General features: G+C 47.5%; 1 protein-coding gene across 1 annotated transcript; it reads right to left on the bottom strand.

Annotated features, from left to right (window-relative positions):
• Positions 1-20,499: 20,499 nt before the first annotated feature.
• On the bottom strand, positions 20,500-21,931 carry CARTPT (CART prepropeptide). Its single transcript, XM_074932390.1, has 3 exons — positions 21,788-21,931; positions 21,608-21,691; positions 20,500-21,525 (listed from the first exon to the last, which is right to left on the bottom strand). Exons 1-3 carry the CDS (start codon positions 21,929-21,931, stop codon positions 21,418-21,420), a joined length of 336 nt encoding a protein of 111 aa, XP_074788491.1. The 3' UTR covers positions 20,500-21,417.
• Between the last annotated feature and the right edge of the window lie 307 nt (positions 21,932-22,238).

The following is a 22,238-nucleotide window of genomic DNA, read 5'->3' as shown; positions in this document are numbered from 1 at the left end:
AGAACAGGAGGTGACACGTGCTAAGGAGGCCCCACCATGTAACGAGCTGCCGGATGAGGAGAAGCGATATGCTCTGTTCACTGATGGGTCTTGTTGCATTGTGGGAAAACATCGACGGTGGAAGGCTGCTGTGTGGAGTCCCACACGACGGGTCACTGAAGCTGCTGAGGGACAGGGTGAATTGAGCCAGTTGGCAGAGGTGAAAGCCATCCAGCTTGCTCTGGATATTGCTGAGCAGGAAAAGTGGCCGAGGCTCTACCTCTACACCGACTCGTGGGCAGTGGCGAATACCCTGTGGAAATGGCTGCAGCAATGGAAGCAGAACAACTGGCAATGTAAGGGTAAAACCGTCTGGGCTGCTGAAGTATGGCAGGACATTGCAGCCCGTGTGGGAAACCTCATTGTGAAGGTGCGCCGTGTGGATGCCCATGTACCCAAGAGTCGGGCCACTGATGAACATGGACACAACCAGCAGGCAGACCAAGCTGCTAAGATCAGAGTGGCTCAGGTGGACTTGGACTGGCAGCGCAAAGGTGAACTGTTCATAGCCCAGTGGGTACACGAGACCTTGAGCCACCAAGGTAGAGATGCAACATACAGGTGGGCTCGAGATCGAGGGGTGGACCTCACCATTGACACCATTGCAGAGGTCATCCACGGATGTGAGACGTGTGCTGCAATCAAACATGCCAAGCGGGTGAAGCCCCAGCGAAATGGAGAGCAATGGCTGAAATACAGATATGGAGAGGCCTGGCAGATCGACTACATCACACTGCCACAGACCCGCCACAGGAAGCGCCACGTGCTCACAATGGTGGAAGTAACCACTGGATGGCTGGAAACTTACCCAGCGCCCCACGCCACCACCCAGAACACCATCCTGGGCCTTGAGACCCAAGTCCTGTGGCGACACGGCACCCCAGAGAGAACTGAGTCAGACAGCGGGACCCACTTCCGAAACAACCTCAAAAATGCCTGGGCAGAAGAACACGGCATCGAGTGGGTCTGCCATATCCCCTACCACACACCAGCCTCTGGGAAGATCGAGCGCTACAACGGACTGTTAAAAACCACACTGAAAGCACTGGGAGGTGGGACCTTCAAAGACTGGGACATGCATCTAGCAAAGGCCGCCTGGCTAGTCAACACAAGAGGATCTGCCAGTCGAGCTGGCCCCGCTCAGTCAAAACCTCCACATGCTGTAGATGGGGATAAAGTCCCTGTGGTGCGCATGAGGAATATATTGGGAAAAATGGTCTGGTTTAGTCCTGCACCAGGCAAAGGTAAAGGCAAACCCATCCACGGGATTGCTTTTGCCCAAGGACCTGGGTGCACCTGGTGGGTGATGCAGGACAATGGAGAGGTCCGATGCGTACCACAGGGGAACTTGATTCTGGGTGAGAACATGCCGTGAACTATGCTGTGCCTTTGTAAATTGTTATTTTGTTATTGCTAACTGCTGAATGGCAGCTGGAGATGCCGCAGATGGGATAGAATAAAGGGGTGGATTATGTCCTGGTTCAGCTAGGATAGGGTTAAGTTTCCCCAGCAGAGAGAGAGGGGGAAGGGATCTCCAGCCGGGTTATTCTTACCATGCTGGCGTCAGGTCCAGGGGCGGAACCTTTTTATCTTGCTCTTTGGTAGGCTTGGTCGCAGGAACCTGTTTCCATGACCAGTCAGCAGTATTCCTCTGTATATCGTTTGTCTTGTTCATTGTTATTGCTGTTTATTGTTGTTATCATTGTTACTGTTGTTGTTCAGATTGTTTTATCACTCTCTTGTATTAAATTTCTTCTTATTTTAGCCTGGTGTTTGTGCCTAATTTCCAGCCCGACCGGCTTCAGGTGGGGGAGGGGCAACAGCAACGTGCTCTCCGGTCCCCGCAGGGCTTAAACCAGCACACCATGTCACTACTCTAATGAAAAGTTCCTCCACAAGCATTCAAGAGGGGACACAGCAAGGTACCTTCCAACAAGAATGCTCTGATTGGCTCAGAGTGGTGTAGCTGGTTGGTAAATTCAGCATATCTTGTCTTTTACGTCCATTAGCACCTCCAATGGGAGCAGGTTCTCACTCATTTGGTCCAGTGCAGACAGATGGAGTCCCTCTTGCTTGTTGATGAGTTTTGCCTGATGTGGTGCGGCAGAGACAGAAACCACTTGAGGATGAGGAGACTGGCTCCAGGCAATTTGTCAGCTACCCTAAGGGAACATGAACATAATGTAACCCCACTTTGGTGGCTGCTGCTTCTTTGGAAGTGTGCATTTTGTGAAACTCGCAGAAATGACATGACTTCTAAAGAGAGGAAAGCATGTGCTTTTTCCATTACTTAGTAACACTGTCTTTCAAATATCACCAACAGTAGTTCAGTAGTGGGTTAAGTGTAAGATCTGCACTGACATGCTAGCATTACTGAAGCCCATGTCTTTGAGGAGATCAACAACATTAATAAATCATATGTTGTTAAGAGAAATCACTGCATGCTTTGCTGAGGCAGATGAAAGACTGCAGTTGTGTTGTGTAGCTTTCAAGGTACTCTAAGCCAGCTTTCAAATCTACTTTTCAGGAAGGAAGCATGGTAGTGTTTGCCAGCTCTTGGTTTCACTCAAGGCTGCTCAAAGGAAGACTTGCTGTCCATGCCTGAGTGACAGCAGAGGGACTACTTGCATTATGACACTGCAACTGCTGGCCACTCCTTATGAGAGTCATTCTGTGGAGCAATCTCAACTGTCTTAAGGAAGTGTTCTGATGGAAAAAATGCTTTTCTGTGCCACTTTCCCCCTAAATCCCACTCCACAGCAGCAATAAACAGCTGTCAGAACAGGATTTTACAGGAAATTTGATTTACAGAAAAGTCCCAGGCCTCTACCAGTCCCTCCATACCAGTAGCACTACTCACAAAACTTACCCCTTCTGTTCTTCCAATCTCTCCTCCTTGCTCAGCTTCTCCAAAGGGTCTCATCCAGTCCTTGATAGAGGTTAGCCAGCAAGAGTTTCAAGGGGATTTTCAGAAGAAGTGCTGCAATGCCAAGTGCTTCAGATAAGGCTTTGAATACTCCTGATATCACAGGGAACATCCCAGTGACCCTGTCTTGGAGGAGGAAGGTTGGTTTCAGCAACCTTCTCCCAGAGCAACCCATCAACTCTGACAGAGCAGGCAGCTGCCGGGGTACGGATCAAGCTAAGTCATACTAGCCTGCTAACAGGACTCCACGCTTTTCTCTTCCCTCCCCTAAATCTCTGCCTCCCTGAGGAGAACCCTCAGGAAAACCGTGAAGTGAGTTCCCATTGGCATGCCAGAAACCTGGAGCAGCACAAGAGGAACAGAAAAAGAGACAGAAGAAAAACACCAAACTGGGAATTGTAAGTCTGAGAAAGAGTTTGGCCACATTATGGCTTTAGCATGGGCTCCCAGCTAGGTCAAAGCCAGTCAGTCACTAAAGTGGAACCTGCAGTGTAGCAGGGAACTCTTTCAGCCCAAAATGAAATGAACTCACCTTCACAATCGCTGCCAGCAGATGCAGTTTGGCTTTCATGGTCAACATCCTCTCCTGTGTTTAGGGACTTCTTCAGATATGGAAATATATACATTAATTTACAATACTTGTAATATAGTATATATAAAGGAGTGTACATATATGTATAAATATATATATATTTATACATAGATACAGTAGTTTTTTATATGTATCTACATCTACATTTATATATTATGTGTTGGTATATGTATATCTGCATTAATAAGGATGCAAAAATTAAATATCTGTACAAGCATAGGTATGAAGTATCTAAAACATCTTTTACTAACAGCTAATGGGACAAATAATAAAGTTTTATAATGAATAAAAGTAACTGAATAAAAGTCATCTTTGCTACACACACTGTGTGGCTGTAGAACCCACACATGTCAGGGGACATAGGGAGAGGGAGCATGGACTCCTCCAAAAAGCCACCCAAGAGGACACTGTGGATCAGTAGGAGCACTGGGGTGTTGCAGAGCTTTTCAGATCAGATCATGATTATTTTGTGACACAGAGGAGCAGCAGGTAGGATGGTGGTGATCATGGGGTTGGTGGGGCTATTATTTCTGGGGCCTTGGCTTACCTGCTAGCAAAATAGGAAAAACCATTACAACAAAGTGTTAATTAGGAAAGGTAAATGGATTTTACATTGCTTCAAGCATCTTGTTTGCAAAGGGGGTTACAGGTACAAAAGGGTCTTTTACTGCAGACTTGCCCACATGGTGGGCCAGTGAATGTCTCACACTGGGGCAGAACATGACCCCAGGAGTTAATACATATGCATCACCCTTCTATACCAGGGGTAAAAGGGTTGGGTAATCTTTAAGCCAAATAACAGTCTTGGATATGCCAAGAGCAGTTTCCTCCTTTTACACAATGAACATTATTATGGTGTTAAGGATGTCAGGAAGGTACTTGGGCTAAGAAAATTTTGTGGGCTTTGTCATACATTGTATAACTTTGGCCATAGCTGTAAATATTATGGCTGTCTCTGTTATCACACGGCTTTGCAGTTAACCTGGGGACAATGATAAGGTGCTCTGGCTGCAGGCTGCTCTGCAGGTCTGGGGATTTTTTACAGAGGCACAAGGCCCTGGCTATTAAAAACCAAACTGATTCTTTGGCTATGGTTTTCTGTGAGATATCTGTAAAAAAACCAACATGCATGTAAAGGCTGGAAGTGTGCAACATGCTAGGAACAAATCTGTAACATAAACAAGCACTGGTGATCAAAATTCAGAATCATAGAATCACAGAATTGTTCAGTTTGCAAAAGACATTTAAGGTCATCAAGTCCAGCTGTAAATTAAGACCATGAATCAAAACCCCAGAAGTAGGGCAGGGTTATATTGTCTATGACATAGAACATATGCAGGGAACTGGGACACATTTCCCAAACTACATTTTTACATGGAAATAACCCTAGATGACCCTTCAGCTGAAAAAGGGGCAGAAAAGTAAACTGAAAGAAAATGGGAGTTTAAAGGGGACATATCTCATGCACTTTATTCAGTTGTTTATTGCCACAGAGTTTGGGGCTGTACTTCTCTAGTGCACAGTGCCAAAGGCTTTGATGGCTACTTTAATTACTTTAAGTTAATTGAATGAAGTTAATTAGTTAATTAATCAGACCAGGTGGTGAACTCGTGTATACACATATCCAGCCTGCATATATGTTTCACAGAGTCTTTAAATTGTTTATCTATAAAACCAAGCAGTCTTCCTCACACTTTGTGTATTGAGAGCTGCAAAGGTTATTTACCCTATTTTTTTCAAAACTACTAAGGACCACCAAAAGAGAATGTGTTTCAACACATTAGGGGCACATGAGTGGGTTGCTGTGACAAAATGAGATGGGGAGCTTGCAGAGTGCTTAGCCAGGACCAAACTGTCTACGCTGTGGATCCCCAGGCAGCAGCATAAATACCATTTGTCTGTGTTACAAAGCAGCCTCCAATGAAAAGCTGTATTACTGTCATTTTACTAGCCTCTATTCCTTCATCAACAAAACAATACCCTATTGGCACCCGAAAGTTATTTTTGAGAATTTTGACACAAGCTACAGAATATACCTCCAACACCTGCACCATACACCACAGGGATGCCTTGAAAACCAAGGAAACCACAGCCATCTTGGGTTAATAATCCACGTGCATGGTTGGGTCAAGACCTTTCTCAGATCTTTCTCTCATTCTAGGATCCCTTTTTGAGCAGAGGCACAGATTCTTTGATTTTAAACACACCCCCATAGAAGGTTTTCCAAACCCTCAGAGGGTTTGCAGAGTTTTGTGTCCACATGTTGGACTCTGATCACTCTGCAGAAGATATTACGGTCATTCTTTATAAATGCTGACAACACATCAATGCAGCAAAAAGTGTTGCGTGCTGTAAAATATGTCCACTTGTTTTTGAGCACCCATGATGAGCTTTTACCTCATTATTTGCCAAAAAGAAAAAAAAAAAAAAAAAAGGTGAATATTACGCTGCTTTAACAGCTTATTTAAAGGTTGCTTTAAAAATTCTTGTGTTGAGTTGGTCTGTAATTTCCGAGGCATGTGCTCCCTGATAAAAGTTGTTGTAAAAGCCCTAGCTATTTCAGAACCTCTTTTGCCTTGTAGACCATTGGCCCAGGCATGCTTGGATGTCTGTCACCATTAGTTTGCACCACTGTTGTATGTGGAAGACTGTCGGGGTAGGCAGCGGGTCTGCTGAACGCCTGGCAGAGCAGATGGAATTCGACCTTGGCCAGATCGTCCTGTCACCAAAATCCGGGATAAAAATAACTTATCGACACCAATTTGATGCAGATAAGCAGACACTACTTTATTGACGGCCGGACGTGTAGGGGAGTGCTCTCACCACCAACACGTGCCAGGCACCAGAATCATACACCTTATATAGAACTTACTCATACATATTCATTAAGTCTTCATACATAAGCATACAACTTCCAAGAAATCATTAACATATTCTCCTCCTACTTCCGATTCTGCTCAGTAAAGTTTAGAAATGTCTAGAAATGGGTCTGGGGTGTAACGTGAGTAGGTGGTCCATGAGTCAATGGTTGTGATCTCCCCCTGCCGGAATTACCTTTTGCTTAAGGACATTGTTTTCTTGGCAGGTACTTGCTAGCTGTTACGGTCACTTCCCTCAGTTCCCATTAATCCTGGACCTTGACAACTACTTGCATTCTTCTAGTCCTATATATGTATTATAAATCAGTTTACAAATCACCTCATGTTTTGTTACCTAGGTTCTAACCATTCCTACTAAACCATTATGACCAATCCCTTCACCTTTGTATGGGGCTGTACAGGGGATTTTAGAGTAGCAGTCGGTTGCTAGATTCAAAATACAGTAAATGTAAAATTATTTTTACTAAAATATCCCTTAATTCTATATTTATATTAAAATCAAACACAATTTAATTTAAATTGATAATAAAATCAGTAACAGTCCCGTACCCGTGAGAAGCCTGCATGCAGGAGGGCATACCACAGATAAGGAGCAAGCAGTGAACATCTGCTGCAAGAAACATGAAACTGTTGAGCACAGATAAGGAACTGTGTGAATTATGTTCAGAAGTAAAACTTTAAGAAAGCTATCCAATCATGTACCGTTGCTATGGGTGTACCATTGCTATGGGTTTAGCCAATTATGTTAGAGCTTGCAGTAGTTGTAAAAGATATATAAAGTATGTAGAAAACAATAAATCTTCCACTTCTTTTGCTTCTAACTTGATTATTGATTGTCGCTTGACCGTCTCTACCACGACAATTGGTGACCCCGACGTGATATGATACAAGTGGAACATAGGGGATTTTTTATGAGCTGCAGCGGAGACGGAGACCGGTAAAGCTGAGAGCAGAGGGGATTCTGCCTGGTCTGGACCTGACATTTTTGACACCTGTGTACAATGTGAGCCACCAGGGAAAACTTACTAAGATATAATATGGGGCAGCAACTATCTAAAGAGGAGGAGACAATTTTGTCTGCCTGGAAAGCCCTGTTAAAAAGAAAAGGGGTTAAAACCCCAGAACAAAGCCTGAAGAAGATGTTAATATGGAGTAAGATGCAAGACTTTGAAGCTAATGTAACTACTGCATTTAGTGTGACTGTGTGGCAGAGAATAGGTGAAAAGCTGTGGGATGAAGTTTCAAAAGGACAAAAAGAAGCATGTGAGCTAGCAACTACATGGCGCGTGCTAACTGAGACGCTGAAGGAGTGGGAAAAGGAACATGATGCTGAAGGAAAGAAAGAATCCACTCCTGCCTCTAGTTCATTTGGTCCTGGGCTCAGTTATGGTGATCCCACACTGTCTGCAGTGGCGGGACGAAAACCATTGACAGGAAAAAGCAGGGGGCATTCTCGTCCACCTCCCCCTGTGCCGATACAGGAAGACCCTGGAGGGGCTTCTCCCTCGCAGGATTCTGATACGCCAAACCTAACACCATCAGCTCCTCCAGAGGAGCCAGCAGTGTGTAGTGAGTCTGACAGAGACTCTGAGGGTGGTGAACCCGACACTAAAGAACTTACTGACAGTTTGCAAGCATTGAATCTGGCTGATAAACAGACAGAACAAAAAGCTACGCCATGGACGCTCCCTCCAGCCACTGTGACTGTCCTTCCCAGGTCCCCAGAGCAGTTTTGGGAGGGTGAGAGTGATAATGAGAGTGATGAAGAAGGAGAATTAAGTGCTGCTATGTAAACTTTGCACTGCTCTGATAAACCTACATCAAAAAGAGCGGGGGTAGCCTGTCCTAAACGTAGACCACGGTTGAGGGTGAGGGGATTGTATGAGGTCTCTGATGAAGAAGCACAAGATGAGTTGTTTCCTCCACAAAGACCGAATGAGCAGAAAGCCCCTCAGGCAGTGCCCCCTCCACCTTCCATCCTGGAGCCCTCTGTTCTGCCAGCTCCCTCTGATGAGGAAAAAGCCCCGCGCACTTTGTTTATCTGGTGCAAAAGGAATGGGGTCCCTGCTGATGCACGGTCTGCTTTTGATCTCGAAACATGGAAAGAGGCAGGGATCGCCTTATTCGAGGCAGCCGTAAGGAAGAATGCCATCGCTGTGTCATCTTCAACTGCATGGCAACTGGTACATCAACCCCCGAAACAGTTAAAAAGTGATGGGACTGCCACATCAGCTGCAGCCAATGCCAGGTCACCTAGTGGGTCCGGCTCTCCGACGGATCCTCCAGCTGTGGCTGAAACACCTCCAGAAAAGCCGCCAGCCCCTTCCACACGTCCACTATCTGCTGATAAGGACGGCATTTTCCTGTTATTAAAGAACTACAGAAAAGCATTAATGAGGACGGACTTAAAAACTCATTTACAACAGGTATACTGGAGGCGATCGCTCACGGCTGTACTCAGCATTCGCGCCCCCCACCTGCAAGCGCGGAGTCCGTGGCGGCGGCCCAGGGGCTTCCCCGAGCCCCCCTGCCATGGGGCGAGCGCCTGCGGCCTCTGGCCCCACACTCTCGGCCCGCGGCCACCCCCCCCAACACCGAAAGCGGCAGTTTGCACAGCAGGTGTGACACCGTGATGCACCGTCCCTTGTCTGTCAGCACCACATCATCAACAAGCAATGGCTTTACGTATTCTTAACGGTGTTTTGCTGTTTGTAGGATTTGTCATTTTATGTTGTGTGAGTGACAAGTGTAAGAGGCCTCTTCGTGTGTTTGTGTGGTTGTTCTGCGTGTGTGAGGTGCAGCCCAGATGCAGCTGCGCAGGGCGGAGTCCTCTGACCCGTGGTTCCGTTATCCCCCCAGGGAAGCGGCTGGGGAGGAACGAAGCGCAGGGCAGACTCTGTACGGGGGGAGTGCAGGACAAGTGAACATTCCCTAGTGCAGAGCCCTAGTGCCCGCCCGCTGGGTCACAGGTGCTGCCTGTTTATTCATGCTCAGTGTTTTAAGTGGCACAGGTGAAATATCTCCTCTAGCAGGAGACACTAATTCTGTGTTAATTGTTGTCTTGAATTTTGGTGTGTACTCTGTGGGGAGAGGGCATCTCTGTACCATCTACCTGAGGGGGATATTGTCAGCTTACTTGGGTAGCGTTTTAAATTAATTGTGCATGATTATTGATGCTGATTTTACTGGACAAATTTGTGCTCTGATTTCTACTCCTTACCCACCAGTAACCATTCCAAAAGACACTTGCATTGCTCGACTTGTACCTTTTTTGAGTTGTGTTCCTAAGACAGAAAAACAGTTGCGACATGATGGAGGATTTGACTCCACAGGACCTTCGCAAGTCTTTTAGTCACAAATTGTTTCATCAAGACCACAGATGACCTGTACACTATCCAACAGAAGAGAATTGCCAGTGACAGTAATGCTTATCGGACTTCTGGACACAGGAGCTGATGTAACAATTATATCTCATTATTCCTGGCCAACAGAAAATATGGAAATGGGAGTAGTAGGACCCTGAGGGTCAACAGGTGACTGTCAAATCCCATATGACGACAGCCCCCCCCCCCCCCCCCCGAATCTGTGGGGAAGGGACTGCTTGTTACAGTAAGGTGTGAAGATTACTACGGATTTTTAACGGGGCTCACTGTTCTGCAGGGCATTAAACGGCCTACACTGGAATTAACCTGGTTAACAACTGACCCTGTGTGGGTAGATCAGTGGCCCCTGCCAACTGAAAAGTTAAAGGCCCTACAAGAATTGGTACAAGAACAGTTGGTTGCCGGACACATTGAACCCTCTCAGAGCCCCTGGAACACTCCTGTATTTGTAATCAAAAAGAAATCAGGTAAATGGAGGTTTTTACATGACCTGCGGCAAGTTAATGCTGTTATGGCCACAATGGGGGCTCTGCAGCCAGGTATGCCCTCACCTGCCATGATCCCTCACAATTGGGAAATCATAGTTATAGATTTGAAAGACTGTTTCTTTACAATACTGTTAGCTTCTCAGGACAAAGGAAAATTTGCATTCTCTGTGCCTTCTGTTAATCATGCAGAACCTGTACAAAGATACCACTGGAAGGTGTTACCGCAGGGCATGAAAAATTCTCCAACAATATGCCAGTGGTTCGTGGCACAAGCATTGTCACCTGTACGGGAAAAATTTCCCACCAATTATTGTTATCATTATATGAATGACATTTTCTTGGCATCAAATAGCAAGGAGCAGTTGAGTGACACGGAAAATTTCACTAAAGACTCATTGCAACAATATGGATTGATTATTGCCCCTAAAAAAATGCAAAAAACAGAGCCCTGGAAATATTTGGGGATGACAGTTATGAACAAGCAGGTCATTCCCCAACCTGTGAAACTTGATCTTGAGGTTAAAACACTCAATGATGTACAGAAATTAATGGGATCTTTGAATTGGATCAGACCTTACCTCGGGCTGACCGATTCGCAGCTGCAACAATTGCTGGAATTGTTAAGTAATTCCAGTGATCCGACAGAACCCAGAACATTAAATAAGGAAGCATTAAGTGCAATCCATATTGTGGAGCAATCTATACACAAAAAAAATTTGTTTCTTGAACAGATCTGTCTCAATTAGTACAATTCTTTGTACTAATTGATCAAATTGTGCCATTTGGTGCCTTGGTGCAGTGGAATCCTGAATGGAGTGACCCCTTACACATTTTAGAATGGATGTTTTTATCATTCAGACCACGGAAAACTGCTCCTCGATTGAGTTAATTGCTGATGTGATCATAAAAGCTAGAAAACGCTGTTTGGAGTTAACAGGGCGTGATCCAGGTACAATTGTTTTACCTGTTCAGAACTGGTACTTTGAGTGGTGCCTTGCAAACAAGTATGAGTTACAAGCGGCCTTAGCAGACTTTCAGGGACAAGTGTCTTATCGTCTTCCATCACACCCGCTACTGAAATTCGCTCCAGAAATACCATTCGGTCAGAAGCACTTGAGCCAGCCAGAACCTGTTAAAGGCCTTACCGTATTCACGGATGAATCAGGAAAAACTGGTAAAGCAGCAGTGGTGTAGTACGAGAATAATGTCTGGGATAACAAGGTTGTTTACCAAAAGGGTTCTCCACAAATTGTTGAATTAAGTGCGATGACCCTTGTTTTTTCTACCTTTCCTACTCCTATTAATATTGTAACTGATTCGGCTTATGTGGCTAACTTAGTTTCCTGACTGGACAAAGTAGTCTTAACTTGGTCAAACAATCTAATGTTATTTGAGATTTTGTTAGAACTTTGGAAAACTATTCAGTCACGCACAGAACCCTATTTTATCATGCACATACGTAGTCATACCACTTTACCTGGATTTTATATGGAAGGTAATGACAGAGTGGATGCTCTTGTCTCTGCGATGGCTTTGAGTACTGTTCCTAATCTGAAACAACAAGCTGTTTTATCACCTCAATTTTTTCATCAAGGTTTTCGAGCTCTATGACAGCAGTTTGGTTTGTCTCATTCTGAAGGTCAGTCTGTTGTTGCTGCTTGTCCTGATTGTCAAGGAACTCACACTCCAGCGTATTTCAGTACTAATCCCAGAGGTATTCAAGCTTTACAGATTTGGCAAACTGATATTACTCATATACCTGAGTCTGGTCGACAGAAATATGTTCATGTTTCTGTTGATACTTATTCACATGCTTTGGTAGCAACACCACATAATGGAGAAACAAGTAAGGATGTAATCCAACATTTACAGAAAGTTTTTTCTGTCCTTGGGGTGCCACGTCAAATTAAAACAGATAATGGTCCAGCATATCTTCACAGAAAGTTCAAACATTCTTTAATTTATGGGGTGTTACTCATGTTGCAGGGATTCCCCATTCCCCAACAGGACAAGCAATTGTCAAGCGTGCACATGGCATGCTGAAGCGGCAGCTTCAAAAACAGAAAGGGGGAATGATTGGGGAACCACCTCAGGCGTGTTCAGATATAGCAGTTTATGTTCTTAATTTTCTTCATTATGGGGACGTTGCTTCTACACCTCCTATATTGCAACATTTTTCCTCTCCTTTTTCAAAACAGAATTTGCAAAAGGGCATCAAAGTACATGTTAAACATTTAGTTACTGGCCAGTGTAGTGGACCATGTAAGTTATTAACCTGGGGAAGAGGTTATGCTTGTGTTTCCACAGGTCACGGCTCCCGATGGTTACCAGCAGGGTGTGTGCGACCATACCTGAGGCGTGAGAGGCAGCCAGCACTCAGGATCCAGCTGTGGGTGCTGTGAGTGCCCCTGTGCCGACAGTTTGTGATCTCTTCGACTGATAATTTAAGCAGAATGTCTGGGTAATGTTTGCTACTGCAACAAAACAAACTACACCGCAGTTGCCAATTCTTTTAAGAGAAAATTCTAACAGTAATTGCAACTCCTTAATGAGATATATAGGCTTACTAGTCACTAGTGAAAGATGTAGTTTAGATGGAATGTAGTTATTAATAAGGATGAAATGCTATAAGAATGTGTGTTTTCGACTCACTTTGTTTAGCAGTATCAAGAATTAAGAACTCAAGTGTTTAACCTTATTAAAAACTCCCTTGGTTTTCCCTCTTGAGTGATGGCCAGTCTCTGGGTGGAACCCAACAGGAGAATGAAATCAGATGCTTCTGTGCAAAGAAAATTGCCAGTTATTTTGGCCTGTTGATTTAGAGGCTGGACCTGCTTGCAGCGATGTTGGATGCCTCACCTATGGATGGACGCATCGCGTAGGATTTCCAACTTATAAGGAAAGGTACTCTAAATCCTCGCTGCAACCAGGTTTCCCCAGCAACTGCAGATCATTCTGAATCGATCCATAAGAGCATACAACAGTTAAAAGATGGTGTTAAGCGTTTAACAGAAGATGATGGTCTCGACTGGCTAGCAAAGTTGTTTAAAGGATGGGGGTTATCGGGCTGGCTGATCTCTTTAATCAGAACCACTGGAATGATCCTGTTAGTCATCATAACTGTGCTTTAATGTTGCTATGTCTTTTCAGTCTCCTGCAAAGGGAGGGCCCTGCAGAGGGCTGTTCATGCAATATTTGTAGCATAAATACAAAAAGGGGGAATTGTCGGGGTAGGCAGCGGGTCTGCTGAACGCCTGGCAGAGCAGATGGAATTCGACCTTGGCCAGATCGTCCCATACCCGTGAGAAGCCTGCATGCAGGAGGGCATACCACAGATAAGGAGCAAGCAGTGAACATCTGCTGCAAGAAACATGAAACTGTTGAGCACAGATAAGGAACTGTGTGAATTATGTTCAGAAGTAAAACTTTAAGAAAGCTATCCAATCATGTACCGTTGCTATGGGTGTACCATTGCTATGGGTTTAGCCAATTATGTTAGAGCTTGCAGTAGTTGTAAAAGATATATAAAGTATGTAGAAAACAATAAATCTTCCACTTCTTTTGCTTCTAACTTGATTATTGATTATCGCTTGACCGTCTCTACCAGGACAGAAGACTGGTTTTATGTCCATCAAGTCAGCCTGCCATGTGCATCCACCTCTGCCACAATCACCTTATTTCTTTTAAAGTGTTTGCTTGCTGCCTTGTATAAGCTGTACGAGTTCTGGTTTGCAAGCCAGGCTTCTCTTCAGTTCACCTTTTAGCAGCTTCAGAAAGGGCATTTATACCCACACAGCTTCCTACCTTCTCAGGAGCATCATAAATTTGTTTTAACAGAAGTGGTGATTTTGACATGTCTACTGACACTCCACTATTAAACACATGTACAAAATATAACACTGGACTATAACTTTAACACAGATACAGAGAAAGTTTATTAACAGGGTGTGAGGGGAGTTGGTTGATGTTCAGGACTCTCCAAACTTTTTCCTTTTTTGCCATTGAACTTACTGTCACTTCCATACCTGTTCTTTTTCTTTGGCTGCTGCTGGCTTGGACAGGCACACAAGCAGGTCACAGCATCCTTCTGAGTTCTTATGCTCAGACTGTCAGCCAGAGTTTTTTTAAATGTTCAGTAGGGTCAACGACCTTACAGACATTATAGGACGCACATATAGTACCAGCTTGCCCCCTTTCATGGTCTTACAGGTTGCTGTAAGATCCACCAGAACTACTGGCAAAGGGAGCTCCCTGCCACCATCTGCCCTGTCTGTGCCACACCTTGAAATGTAATTTGTGGTTCAAAGACCCACCAGCTGGTTCTCTGGATTGTCATGAGCTTTTTTGGGAATCCTGTAGGGTCCTGTCAGCCAATCACAGTAGACCAGGAGAGTGAAGGGACTTCTGGGACAAAGTCTGGCTGCTGCATGGTCCTTCTGTTTCTCTCAATAGTGCCTGCAGAGGAGAAGGCATTCCCCCCCATGCAAAACAGCAGGATCTCCAACCTTTCATCAAGTCAGTTACCACATACAAAACAGATTTAGCCATTTACTAGGGAGGAATTAAAAGGGCAGTACTTGAACGCTTAATCAGTATTTATGTTTTCATTTCTGATCTTGCTATAGCTGCCCCTGCAAACAGATCACATGGAAGAACTCCAGGCAGGTCCCACACCCCTTCTGCACAATCTTGCTAAAATCATGGGTACAGCCACCAGCTGCAAGAGGAAGGACACAAATGAGCATCTCCTCCAACTGCCTATCCAGGGCTGCCAGGCTATTTTCCAGGTAGAGACTTTGTGTGAGAAGCACTGAGTTCCCCTAGGCATGCATGGCCTTGCCTTTTGGCTCCTCAACAAATGACCATCCCCACCAGCCGTGGCATAGCAGGGTCCCCAAGCCTGTGCTTGCCATGGCGCGGGGATAACTTGTTGCTTACTCAACAGAAGTGAGACTTAAAGCTGAGCAGCCTCAAGTCTCTCATGGCTGCAGGACCACTTCTGTGCGTAAGTGCTGTGCCCAAACATTATCACAGCAAGGGATGTCTGCTCCCCAAGGGAAGGTGAGCTGGGGGCCAAGGCGGACCCCAACACAGGCAGTGCCCTTGCCAGTGGGGTGCAGCTGGGTGCTCATAACAGGGTCCATCACCAGTCCCAGAGAAGGCAAGTGATGAATCAGGTCCAGAATCCATCTGGGGAGTGCAGCTGGGGGAGATGGGATTGGAGACAAGCTACAACATGCAGATGAAGGCTCCATGTGGGAGACAAGATGCCTACAGCATAGGTTCAAGCTGCCTCCAGGAGACAGGGCTGGGAAATGAAGGCCCACACCTGAGCTGTAATGGGGCTCACACGGGTGGGGAGAGAGATCGCGGGAGGGGGAGTAAAGACCTCAGATAAGGCTGCTCAGGCTCCTGAGTCCATTTTTGTGCAGCTTCTCTGCCCAGCAAGGGGTGTCATCACATCTTGCAGAGATCTAGGTTTAAAGGTGACTTGCTGTGGGTTGTAAGGGGTCACAGACCCTGCAGCCAGACAAAGTATAGCTGTGTGCTCTAGCTTGCTTTATTTAAAAAAAAAAAAAAAAAAAAAAATCCCAAAGATTGAATAGTCCAGCCTCCCGTTCATCACAATTTAGCTAACACACTCATTTAGACCGGAGACAGCTGCTTGCTGAGAATTTTATTCCATTACAACACTGCCACCTCTTGTTCATCTGCAGATTTTATTTTGCTCAGCACCAGCCTGTGGCAGAGCTACCACCAGCACAAAGGCATAAAGCCCCCACTACTTCTATTAAACTGAAACCTTACAAGGAATAGATGGTGTAGATGCAACTGAGTAGATGCAACATCGTGTACTTCCATACAACTTACAAACAGGTAGAAAACATCCACAGACATGTTGTATCAGTCTTAACTGGTACGTAACTGTTTTCTCTTAAAGAATGAAGTATTGAGAGAAGAGGACAGGGGGAGAACCCCCCCCCCAAAAAAAAAAAAAACAATCCACAAACCAACAACCAGAAGCCAAGTAGCAGGAAAATCCATCCCAGCAGAAAATGTTCTGGGATTTTGCCGGGGAGTGTGAAATGTACTGTGTCCATGAAATGTTATCTCCAAACTCTGTGTCTTCTTCTGTCCTCTCAGTACTTTCCTCATCTTCTATCTCAGAGGCTGCCACTCAAAGGCATACATTTTCCTGATGCTTGTTGATGAAGAGCAGTGCCTGTTTTGCCTCCACCAGGGACACCAAGTCTGTGAATTGTGTGGAAACCTCCTGGAGAAGACTTGACAATGTAAACTGATCATCTCTTTGAGTTTCTGACTAGGTAGTTTCTGGGAAGAGGTTCAGCATGCCATGGAAGAAGGCGGACCAGAAGAAGGTGGATCACACTCTGTGCTGACAGGTACAACATGGGGAAAGTCCACAGAAAGCAAGAAGAGACAAACAACACAATCCAGCGCTTGCCATTCAACTAGGCCATTTGGCTGGGGTCAGACTACTGACAGAGATGGGTTTTCTGCATGGGTTCTTTGATCTGTGGCACTATATTTAATTTTTATTTCTTTCAGGTGGACTTAGAGATCAGTTATAAATAACACCACCTTGAATTAACACTTTTTTGCTGTACTTTTTCATGATGCCACTTTATTTCAGTCTTCATGTGTACAGTAGTTGAGAAGGGGTGTAATGTGTTTAGTCAGACCCAGGCCCCTTGGCACTGCTAGAAACCCCAGAAGCTGATGAGGCCCACAACAGTGACCCCTGGTCAATCTACCACATGGGAAAAAGGGACCTGCCAACCAGTCTATCGGGAGTAGTTTTCTCTTCACATCTCTTTCCAGCTGGAAGATCCAATCAAAAAGAAAACAATGATCTTGAAATGGAGTTGCCAGCAGTAAAGAAAATTTACCATGGTTGAGTCCTAATAGGCGTCTGTTTGTTTTGTTGTGTTTTTTTTTTTTACTTCATACCCACTAAACACATAGTTTCTGAACCATAGGATTAGGAACAAACTTTCTTGCAGCCCTCTCTACTGTCTAAACCCAAGATGAACCCTCAAAAGCTGTGATGCTTGGTTTTGATGCTCAGCTAAGATGTGTGTAGGGCCCACCTTGGAAGTGTTAGTATGTTCCTTGGCTCCCTCACTGATGTGAACTAAGACAGCCTCACTTTCTCTTCTCATAGGTGCCTCAATCCAGCCACAGGGCTCCATTAGCTTTTCTGCAGACTCTAGAATCTGCAGAGACATGGGATAGTCCAGGAAGGGTTTAATCCTGAATAGTCTTTCCACAACAGGTCAGAACCATGGCAATAAGCATTTGGTCTCTCCACAAGCTGCTCTTGGAGCTGTCCCCCTTTCTGCTGTCTGCAATACTGTTATCCTCTTTCATCCACCAGTCTGTTGATGAATGTGTCCTTGATGATGATCTTATCACTGACCTTGTACTCTGGATCAGTGCCCACAGAGAAGTGGGTAAGAGCTGCTCTACCCCTTCCCTCTTTCTTCTTGGTGGGTAAAAAAGTGATACCTGCAGAAACAAGACCCTTTGCAAAGAAGTGAAGCTGAGACTGCTCCGAGGCCCCCTTGAATTGCACTGCATGGTCCTCAGCTGTGTGGTAGGGTCCAACTCTCTCACTTGGGCCAAGAGAACCTGTCCTGGTGCGTGGGGTATTCCTCCAGGGGTCATTTCCCTGACTTGAACTGCATCGTTCACTTTGGACCATTGTCCAGGTCATTAATGAAGATGTTGAACGGTATTGACACCAGTGTTGCCCCTGGGGTACACCACTGTCCAGCTGTCCATCTCCCACAGAACCTGTGGTGCATTCTGTTGGGTGCTGGGCAGCATCCTGCAGGGGCTGATGGGGGCTGGGAATTTAAGGGCTGCCCCCAGAGTGGTAGGGCAGAGACCAGCCAGACCCATCCCACCCCGCTGAGAGGGAGCAGGGCAGGCCAGGGGGCATAAGGCATCTCCCCAGGCATGGGGATGGGAATGGGCCAAGGCCAGGCTGGCACATCAGCCCACAGGGCCCATGGCTGAGCAGGAGAGTGCTGTGGGGACCTGGAGACCAGCACCCTATGGCATCAGTGGGGCATGGGCTGAGGCCCCAGGCAGGGCTGAAAGGGGGTCCTGGGTGATGGGCATGGTGTGAAGAAGACCTGAGCAGGCAGGAATGGCCATTGAGGCTCATGGTTGCCTTTGGGGACATTAAAACCTCCTGTTTGAAGAACTCCCGGAGGTATAGGCACACTCCTGCTCCTAAAACACCATGACAGTGTGTCCCAACCCCTCAAAAGGAAAGGTGAAATCAAGAGATCTTTCAAATGAAAAATGGTGTCATCTCACATCATTGATTTTAGAAGTGAAAAATATGGAAATACCAACTCTATCCTGACTGTTATACCACAGGTTTCCCTCCTCACCTGCTTTTTTCAATCTGTACGGTAGAAATAACTGTAATATAATGTAAGTGGTCATGAGGATAGCCAACATAAGAGCCCTCAAGCTGGTGCACACAATATTGCAGAGAGTATTCTCATAACGACAGTATCATGCAAGTGAACCATAAATCCCAGTTTCCTTAAGTTAGGCTTTATATTTATAATTCAGATCTTTATTTAAACCATGCTTATAATTTGGAGCATTATAATCAGACAAAACAAGAACTATAAATCAACACACAAGCTGAATCATTCTTGATGTATTTTAGGCCAGTATTTCATGTTTCAGTCCAATTTTGTCTAAATAAACCTTCAGTAAAAATGCTACATGCTGAGATGATCTGCATGGGATTCAGTTCACTGAGATGGCTGTGTTACCCAGGGCTGGACTTGGTGCTGAGGGGACCACCGAACAGCCAGTCTACATGCTCCATGCCTGAAAGCATCCAGCACCTAAATATAAATCCTTTTCAGTGTGTGTGTGTGTGTGTGTGTACCAAACCCAGATGTTACAAGAATTATTGAATTATTCCACAAGAAAACAAGAGTAAATGCCTCTACAGTGTCTCTGGGAAATACCATAAGGACATCCACAAGCACAGTTACTGATTTACAAAACCTAACACAAGCCTCCAGCCCTGCAAATGCACTATCACACCTCTCCCGCACAGGCCAGCACCCACCCACCAGCACAAAAATTGCAGTCACAGCCGGTTGCCACCCCTGCCTGAAAAATCCCACTGCTCCACCCCTGTTCACTTCATACCACTTTCTCTTTGCAAAGTCCCCCCTGAACAGCGTTCCCACCATTTGCACCATGGCTCCTGCCTCACTTTAACATGCCCCTCCTGCTCTTCCACAACATACACAGCCCCTCAGAGCAGTACTACCTTGCCTGTGCATGGCATTCCCCAGCCTGTGGCCCCATCCACTCCACCAGCCTTCACACCCTCTGGGTGTTTCCAGCTGCCATTTATTTTCTCTTTCTCTGGGCTAGGAAAATCTCATCGCTGTCCTGGAAAATAACAATAACTATAGTAATAATAAAAATAATAATAATAAAACAATCAGCGGCATGTCTCTTTTTGCAGTCAGCTTTTCTGTACCTGTTTAAGCCAGGCTTGCTCATGTGCTCTTACTCTTCAGGAGTAAAATCTTTTTTTTCCTCACAAGTCTCCGGGTTTCTCACCTAAATTTGTGCTCTCTTCAGCACCAGATATGAGACCTGTTTGGAGGATGGCTTTTCCCCTCTCTGCCTTGGTCCATGCAGCCCCTCATCTCCCTGCTGCCAGAAAGAAGAGCCGATTCTGGCACAGTCACTCACAGATGAATTGGGACCCAGGGAGAGGTGAGAAGTTCCTTCAGTGTTTCCTCTTGTATGGGAATAAAACAAAAAGCAGCAAAGATGACCAAGGCTGCCCGCCCCTGCATTGCCTCCCCAGCCCAGTCCCTGCAGCTGGGATGAACACTGCACTCTCTCAAAGGAAAACCTGAGGTCCAAAGTGTCTGTACTCCTCATGGTCGCTCTGGGTGCCCATGGGGCAGGGAGCAGCCATGAGTAGAGCCACTGCTAGAAGACATGAGTCTGTTTCCAGCCCTGACTCAGCTGACCACCTGGCAAAAGCACACAGTAATGCAGCTATTTTCAGTAATTTTGGAGTAACCCTCAGCCTCTTCCTCTGAGTGCTAGGGATTCCCATGCGTGAAATTAAAACTTCGGGCAAAACACTGTCATCGGAACAGTGACTTTATTATCAGAGACAAACAAAGGATTAAAACACGTTATGAGTCTGCTGAAACACACAGTGTACCTGTGGAGGACAGACGTATTTACATTCGTCAGTTCATTGTAGAAACGTGAGCAATTAGGTCTAGATGACTAGGATATCCCCTGGTAGTTTGTAATGGATCCGAACAGCTTTCTCTCCATTGTGGCCCCCGTAAAGCAACCAATTTCCCCCCAGACCCACCCCAGCTAGGCTAGCGCTGGACCCCCAAACGCCACCGGTATCTCATGCAGGACTTTCTCCAGTGCAGGGTGAGCGCGGCTGGACTCAGCCTGAACCCGTCGGTGCGGGTGAAACCCTGCCACCAGCTGCGCGCCAGTCCCTCTGGGGTGTGCCGAGCTGGGCCCTCTCAGCTGCAGGGCAAGAGAAAGCGGGTCAGGGTGCTTGGAGCACATTCGCGCCCCCCCACAGCCATCCCCAATCAGCCAGGGGATCCCCTGGCCCCGGCCCCTCTGGCCGGCAGCGGGTGGACCGTTCCCCGCCTCGGGAAGGAGCCGGGCAACCCGGGGTGCGGCACGGGGCCAGCCCTGCTCCCGGCCACGGGTCGGCACCGCTCAGCTCTACACCGGTACGACACTGCAACTCCCGGCACTGCCGCCTCTACTGGGCAAGGCACGGGCTGGGTTTTTCCTGGTCGGACAAGATCAAACGGGGAAGGAGGGCAGGGAGAGGAAGGGGCCGGGGGCGGGGAGAGAAAGAAAACAACTCCACGGATGTCGGATGCACGGACGGCGTTACACGGGCGACGCGGTGGCTTCTCGCTGCGTTTCTCGGGCGGACGAGCCGCGGGAAGTCGCCGCCGCCGCCCCGGACCGACACGTCGGGGCGGGGAGGCGTCGGTGCCTGCGCTCCCGGCGGTTTATCCCGAGGCGGCCCCGCTTACAGGCACTTGAGGAGGAAGGAATTGCACGAAGTCCCCCGGGGGCAGTCGCAGAGCTTCCCGATGCGGGCCCCCTTCCTCACGGCACATTGCTCCCCGGCGTCGCACTGCGGGCAGCGGCAGGCGGTGAGGGGGGCACCGCCGGCGGCCGCCCTGTCCCGTCCCGTCCCGTCCCGTCCCGGCACTCACCATGGGCACCTGCCCGAACTTCTTCTCGTAGTGCGGGACCCGCTTGCTCTTCAGCTTCTCCAGCACCTCCTGCAGCGCCTCGATCTGCCAAGAGACACCCCACAGCCCCCGTCAGGCCGCGCCCGGCCGGGCAGCGCCCCCCGCCCCGGCCCCGGCCCCCGGCCCGGTCCCCCGTCCCACCAGCTCCTTCTCTCGGGAGGTGCCGCCGCCTCCGGGGGACCCCAGGTCGCGGGCGCGGCGCGGCGGGGTCGGCCCCTGCCCGCGGGCGCCCAGCAGCAGCGCGGCCGCCACGGCGCAGAGCGCCAGCGCCCGGCAGCTCTCCATGGTGCTGCCGCCCCGCCACCGCCGCGCCGCCGCCTTTATAGCGCCGCGCCCGCCCCGCCGTGCGTCAGCGCCCCCCGCCGCCGCGCCGCGCCTCGGCCAGGCTCGGCTCGGCCAGGCTCGGCCAGGCTCGGCCAGGCTCGGCTCGGCCAGGCTCGGCCAGGCTCGGCCAGGCTCGGCTCGGCCAGGCTCGGCCAGGTTCGGCTCGGCCAGGCTCGGCTCGGCCAGGCTCAGCCAGGCTCGGCCTGGCTCGGCCAGGCTCGGCTCGGCCAGGCTCGGCCAGGCTTGGCCTGGCTCAGCTCAGCTCGGC

This window comes from Athene noctua, chromosome Z (assembly GCF_965140245.1).
Source record: "Athene noctua chromosome Z, bAthNoc1.hap1.1, whole genome shotgun sequence".
NCBI classification, from domain to species: domain Eukaryota; kingdom Metazoa; phylum Chordata; class Aves; order Strigiformes; family Strigidae; genus Athene; species Athene noctua.
This window is presented reverse-complemented; position numbering and strand designations above follow the sequence as displayed.